Below are 7,131 nucleotides of genomic sequence, written 5' to 3' on the forward strand. Positions count from 1 at the left end.
CAGGAGCTCCGTTTTGTTTTTCTCCTACTCCCAGTTAGACTGACGTGCCCTCAGCAGGAGCAGGAGCAAGGTCCCACAGCGTCCAGCTGTGTCTCAACCAATCGGCCGCTCACGCTGTTGTCCATGAGTAGCTTCTCAGAGAGGCCCAAGGTGCTGCCACAGACAGCTCTGCAGAACCACGGACTCCTCTGCAGAGACGCATGAGCTAGTGCTGACATCCTCAGCTTTAACCTAGCTAAAAGTGCTGAATCCCCTTTCTCTGCTCCCTTCTTACTACACAGAAACCTTCAACATTTAAATTTCGTTGTGAATGACACTAATGTTAGAGGGATTAAGAGCACACCAAGAACACTTTACCCAAGCCCATCTAGTCAATATTCCCAGACCGCCACCTGACTCCACAGAGGAAATATTCAGGTATGACAAGCCATCACCAGTGCTAGGTGAGGTGGTTTGGACCTGGCTGCAGAGTGAAATTCTCCTGCATCCCCTAAGCTGGCGCAGTGAGTCATGGGCTGGCACCACATCCCCTCCAGCCTGAGCCCCAGCCACTGTAAGGCAGGAAAATGCTCCCTGTGCTGATACAGGCGTGTGAGGGAAGAGGGTCCTTGGGCTTGATGGTCCATCCCAAGCACCATGCCGGCAGCAGTCACAGAGAGGGCTTGCACTGACTCCAGCCAGGAAGAATTGAATCACTAAGGTCAGGATCCAGGTCCCTAGATACATATACTATACTACCAGCCCAGAGCTCCCACCTCTCCTCAACAGAAGAGTTCCCAGTCCTCCATCAGCTCTCACACCTGACCAGTGGGGGAAGAGGCAGGGAATGGACTTGAGATGTCCTAAAAGAATATGCTCCCCAAACTGTCAGGATACCATCCAGTCCTTCTTGCTTTCCATCCTCTTGCCAAGGGTCCCGAGAAGAAAAGCAGAATAGCCCCAGTCAATCTGTGACTGATCCTGGCCACTGCTCATCTCAGGGCTTTTTCTCTGTGTCCTGGAAAGCTCATGGATCAGGTTTGCATTTTGTGTTTGAAAACCCTCTTCCGATCATTAGTGGATCTGGAAAGGGCCAACCCTGAAGCCTAGAAATTACAATGTCCCTGGAGCTTCTCTAGACATTTCCCTTGCTGCAAATAATGACAAGTGAGGCTGGGAAGTCACCAGAGGAGCAGGGTGGGCCAGGCTAAGGGGTGTGGGGAGAGGACCTTGTTTCTGCCATATCAGGGAGCCTGGATAAGAGGCTGGAAGCATCTCTGATGGCTTGTTGATGCATAGCCATCTGAAAGCAAAAGCGAGGCCAAACTAGTCCTCTCAGGTCCCACCCAGGCCAGCCTCCTGGCCAGATCAGGGCTGCCTCCAGCGATACCCTCCTGCACTGTCTGGGACATGGGAAGACCCAGCAGTCCAAACCACCTATGGCTTGGGGGTTATGGGGTTACTGCCAGCCTCCAAGGGCTGCATAGAGGCTCTTTCCAGGGAGGAACACAGCACTTCGGCCATGTGCAAGTGCCCAGAGATTTCACAGCTGTAAATCTGAAAGCTGATTGACTTCAAGAAACTGGACTTTGGAAGGAAAGGCCTTCCTACTTAACACCGACAACTATCATGTGAGGAGCTCAAAGAACTGAGCTTCAGCACTGCTCCATGATTTGTGTTTGGATGCAGCAGACCCAGTGGTCCTGGCACAGTGAACAGCTTCCTCTGATTTTCCGAGGTGTCCTTGTGAGAGGGTTGCATCTGAAGAGTAACTAGTGCCATGTATGAGTCAGCATAAAACAAGCCGCAGCTGGGGAAAGCAAGTCATTTCACTGTGGTTTGGTCCTTTTGGCTTATGGGCTGCTGGGGTGGAAAAGATGAATCCAACACCCTTTGTACTATGCCTGTGCTGCTGCTCACCTTGTGCTCACCCAACTGAAGTGAAGGGGTGATTTTAGGACACCACCTGACCCTGCCACAACCCAAGGGCACAGGGGGGCAATGGACTCAAAATACCACTGTCTCATAGGTAATACTCTTCTGTAAATTACTTTTAACTAAAGGTTTATTATGCCAGCTATGCTGATAGAGCATGAAGCTGTTCATTTAGTTGTGTTTAGTGCCTATACTTGGAAACATGGCATTTCGGGAGCACCACTCAGCAGACCCAGGATGATGAAACACAGCAGCCAGGGCTGATGATGTGGAAAAGAACCACTAGACTTTATTCCCAAATGGTATTTATAAAAACAAACAAACAAAGACACAATGGAGGATGTGGGAACGCATGGCCTGTGTGGTGAAGCATGGCCAGGTCCATGCCATCTGCACCTGCAAAGCAAGAGGCCAACAGAGGGAAGAGATGCAGAGGAGGCAGCTCCTGGTCAGGTCCAGCAATGGCAAGCCTGCTGCGCTGCCCAGACCCTCTACCCACTATCACAGTTGCTTCAGTTCAGTGCCAGGACTCCAAGACATGAAATTCAACCACTGACCCAGACTTTGCATCAGACTGGCGTGGGGAAGCCAGGCCTTGTGCTCCCAGCACAGGGGTTTGTACCTGGAGGGCATCTCAGCAGGTTTCCCATGCTTGCCTCTCCCTCCAGCTCTGACTGGCAAACAGAAACTCTTGGTCCACAAGATGCACCAGACAAATTCCCAGACCACCTCTGTTCTCTGCAGACTCCCAACATTGGCTTTTCTAGTCCACATGGTGCCTGCAGACAGTCTCAGTTCCACCTGCTGCTGCAGCAGGTACCAAAGGTCCTTCTAGCAAGGACCTGATATCCTTTGGTCACCTGAGATCCAGCATGTGGCCTCACCATGACAGTGGATGAGGCACAAGGCAAGCTGAGAAGAAACACAGCTCTGATCCATCGCAGCTCAGACCGTGCTGGCTAATGCTATCCTGTGCTCTGTGCAGAAAATATCTCCCACACACACCCGCCCCACCCCTGGATCTGTTTAATCCTTGAGCAGGCTTCTCACCCCCGAGCAGATAAAACCAAAAGATCTTCCTTCATACTACAGCATCACCAAAGTATACACAACTCCACATGCCTTTTCTGCTGTGTCCCAGCCCCACAGTTGAGAGTCATATGTACGGCTGGAGGAAGGATCAGCCCGGTCTGTGGTAGGGCACCAACAGCACCAAGCCTTGCTGGTCCTGGGAACGGGGCAGTCAGCAGGGGAGGAGCCCTGCAGGGAAGTGCCCCTGGAACAAGATACCTTCACCCCATAACAGGCCATTTGAGGGATTGGTATGTTGAGTGATCTTCCTTTAGTCTACTCTTGTGCAGGGGGGGCAGAGGAAGAACAAGCTCCAGCTTGGCAGACGAGGCAGCATGGGGAAGGCTAGGGAAAGGCTTTGTGAAAGCAATGCATCTAGCCAGGGACTGAACCGAGATGGACAGCTACGCTTCATCCATAGTGGCCTTTGGAAAAGGTTTTGTATCCTTAATGCTTTGGGTGTTAGCACATACTGTTGAATTCCTCATTCTCAAGCCTATTCCTCTATGGAAGAAGAGCCATGGGGAGCCTGGGAAGCTTTAGGAGGTTGCAGTTAGCTTCTCGGGGCCATCTCTTGGTAGCCAAATATACATCCTGTGATTTTCATCCAACACATTGCTGTGATGCTGGTGGTGGCTGGCTCTCACTGAAGACACATACATGTATCAGTGCTGTTTGCACTGCTGTTGCAGTCCATTTCACTCCACTGGTCTAAAGTCCCCAAACAGGTGCAAGTCAAAAAGTGGTAGCTCTCCCTCCTCCAGGTTGAAAAGCTTCCCTTATTTTCAGTCTTCTACTTCTCGAGGCTTTGCCTCCCCCGCCCCCGGCTGGCAGTATCCAGCTGGGATGAAGGTATTTGCTGGGCAGTTCACTGTTGAGCAGGAGGTTTCTGGTGCAAGTAAGTCAGTATCCCACAAAAGCACAACGGCACCTCTGGGGAATGAGGAGCTGCAGATGCCCAGTGGAGATGTGGCTTAGCTGGTGACCCTGCTGCCATTCAGTGCATTTCATGCCAGCTCCCAATTCCTTATGATCCCTGGTGAAATTGCACCATGCTCCTCTACTACGTCTCTGTCCCAACACACCACTGACACTCCCTTGTGCAGACACCACAGCACAGAGACGTTGGGCTATATATAACAAGAAATCCGGCTCCAAGAGCTTGAGATGAGGCCCCCAGGTAGGTCTACCACTATGTGGGAGAACAGCCTTCAAGCTGTAGGTTGAAGGCCCATTGGGCTAAACACTATACAAATACTTTTTGGAGGACAGATGAATGATCCTTGCTCCAGGAGTTTACGGTCTACAAGAACAGAGCCACAGCTCCACCACTATACAGACTTTACACCTATTTACACCCACAAACATTTTGGTCCCAGCAGAACATGTCTTTCAGACCAACGGCCCAGCAATCAGCTGATCTGGGGGCAGGGACTCCACTGCTCACCTATTTCTCTTAATTTGCAATGCCAGACCATTTCTAGCCATTATTCTTTCCACCTCTGGTTTGGATCCGCAGCCCCAGCACCCTCCTCTGGCCCATAGAAGAAAACACAGTATAAAAACAAAAGTCCTTTCCTGGCTGCCTGAGCCCTGGGGCCTGCGAGGGTGTCCCACATCACCGAGGAGGAGATGGGTGCTGGGCCAGACAGAGAAATGGGTGAGATGCTGGATGATGCTGGACCCAGCTCTCCCCTGTTTTGGCCTCACAAGCTGTTGGCACTGTGCTCATCGCTGTGTTTGCAGCAGAAGGGGGGAGGCAGACCCCTCCATCTTTGAGCCCCAGTCAAGGGCAGCGGGGAGAAATCCAGACTGCTGTGATGCTGGGACATGTGTCTGACAAAGCTTTTCTGAGAGGAGATATTAGTCGGTTAGTTCGTATCTCGATAAGGCACACCGTCCCCATCGCCTCAACTGGCGCAGGTCGGCACCCTGTGGGTGGCCCCGGCTGACTCTCCAAAATCTTGCCAGATGCCTCCATGCCTGGGTGCACCCTGAGCGCGATGCCAGGAGACCCAGCCAGAGACCTTATAGAGCATACCTGTTTCTGGAAGGCTGCCGGACGGGTGCTTTAAGGCTTTGAAATATAAGATGACCTCGAGGCTCACCAAGCACCCCAAAGCCCCTCTCCTTCACACTGCACAGACCCCAGGCCCCCCGAGAGGCGATTCCCCAAGGCCATGGGGATGGAGAAGGGGAAGGCCCTGGGTCCGGGAGGCACCGGGAAGCAGGAGAGGATTATGTTTCTGTCGGGGATTTGGAAAGCATCCTCAAGGGAATTCAGGTCCCTCAGGTACCATTTGCTTTTAACAAGCAAACAGACAAAGGCTGCTCGGTGTCCTAATTACATCTGTTAAAAACCTTAGCTAGGAAAAATATATCCTTGTTAAGTCCCTTCTCCATTTTTAACCATGTTTTCCATCCAAGAAATTAGAGACCGAGACTATGATTAAATAAACACCAGCACATCACTTAGCTCTTCCCTTCCCCACTTTCCTTCTTCACTCCTGATGACCCCCCAGACAATTAATTTACAGTTTGGGTGATTCTCTGCCAAGCCTCACAGGAGGTAGGCAGCTCAGCCTGAAAGCTGATTGTCCCTCCTAGGCTCCAGGCTCTCTGCGACATCCTCCAACTCATCCAGGATTTCGGAGAAAGGAGGCCTCTTAAATGCTTCCACCTGAAATGAGAAGGGAAAGCTGAAGAGGACACCCCGGACAGGAGGTGGGTGCTCTGCAGCAGCTCTGCTGGGTCCCCCAAGGATGGGCAATGGCATCCATCCATCATGAGCACTGGTCTTGGTCACACACCTGCTGGTGGAGCCTTCTGGCGTCACCACTCACCACTTGGTGATCCAGGCCCAGGCTGCTGCAAACAAGCAGTCGCAGGACAGGTCCCATGGTGCGGTACAGCTCAAGCAAAGGTAGCGAGATGCTGAAAACCAGCCTGACATACCCCGACCTGGACAGGGTGTGGGAACTGCTCATCCCAAAGCCCACCCAAACAGTGCAGGAGCAGGCATTGTGCAGGGAAAGGCTGCAGGTAGGTATCAGGAGGGAGATGTATCATTCCCTGAGCTTTTTCATCACAGTCAGGATCTAACTGTCTTGTCTCCCTGATGCAGCTCATCCTCAGTGGGCTGTGATCCCCCAGCCCTCCCAGTGCCATCGGGGTGTACCCAAAGTGAGGGACATGGCCTGGGGCAACCCCATCCCACACCTGCACCATGCCATCCTGGGGCTGCCCTTTGTGACTGACCCTGTGGAGCCAGCCTGGGGAGCTGCACCAGAAACTCCCCAAACCTGCACGTTGCACAAGGGCAGAGAAGAACAGCCCCAAGGGCCATTTCTGGCAGAAGCCCGTTATTATACCAACTTGCATTAGGAAGCTGCCCATCAGAGATACAAGATCTGAACACACATAAATCTAAGCCAGTTGCTGACATGAATCACTCCTCTGATTCAGGGCAAGTTATTCACATGTCCTCAGGACACATGCAAGGATTTACTTCCATTTGCTGCCTTGAGCTCCTAGCAATTAGGTGCATTATGATCATCCAGCTTCTCCACTCTCTGCCTGGTTACTGCCTTTGTTTTTCTCTTCCTTTCAGAGATTAACTTGAATCCTTGCTTTCTCTCTGCTTTGCCTCCCGAAGCTTTGGGCAGCATGGGGAGGCCCCCCAGCTTTCACCATTACCTTTCATGCTAAAGCAAGAAAGGTTGGAGAACTATGCTCTGATGGTATCTGTAATGCCAGGGCTGGTAACAGCAAGGCAGTGCCCTCCAGAGAGGATCAGCCGGGTGCTTCTGCCTGCAGCCTGGCTTAAGGAGGGATTGGACATCATCACCAACCTGCTTCCCACTCTGGGGTCGACATGCAAGGGAACAGGCAGGACCTTGGGACGTTTCGGGCTGTAATACACAAACTAAACACTTCTCCTAGGGGCAAAACTGCATGGTGGATGAAAGCATACTACTGGCCCAGGAAGATCTCATCACTTCACAGCTCAAGTGGCAGAACCCCATGTGCTAGCACTGACAGCAACAGGTTCAAGCTCTCCAGGGTTCACAACAATTTTGGTCTCTGTCATACAAGTGTGATACAAATCAAATAAAATCGAAGGGGAAAAAAAAAAAAACAAACGAG

The 7,131-nt window shown here is 51.8% G+C and overlaps 1 protein-coding gene across 1 annotated transcript in view; it reads right to left on the reverse strand.

Moving 5' to 3' along the window:
- Nucleotides 1-5,563: 5,563 nt before the first annotated feature.
- The window catches only part of LOC103908302 (dual specificity testis-specific protein kinase 1-like), a 12,276-nt gene continuing 10,708 nt past the window's right edge, over nt 5,564-7,131 (reverse strand). Inside the window, exon 8 of the mRNA XM_009290654.2 lies at nt 5,564-5,665. Coding sequence (XP_009288929.2) covers nt 5,564-5,665 — 102 coding nt within the window. The remainder of the gene's footprint in view (nt 5,666-7,131) is intronic.

Source organism: Aptenodytes forsteri, unplaced genomic scaffold, assembly GCF_000699145.1.
Source record: "Aptenodytes forsteri isolate BGI_AS27 unplaced genomic scaffold, ASM69914v1 Scaffold494, whole genome shotgun sequence".
NCBI classification, from domain to species: Eukaryota; Metazoa; Chordata; class Aves; order Sphenisciformes; family Spheniscidae; genus Aptenodytes; species Aptenodytes forsteri.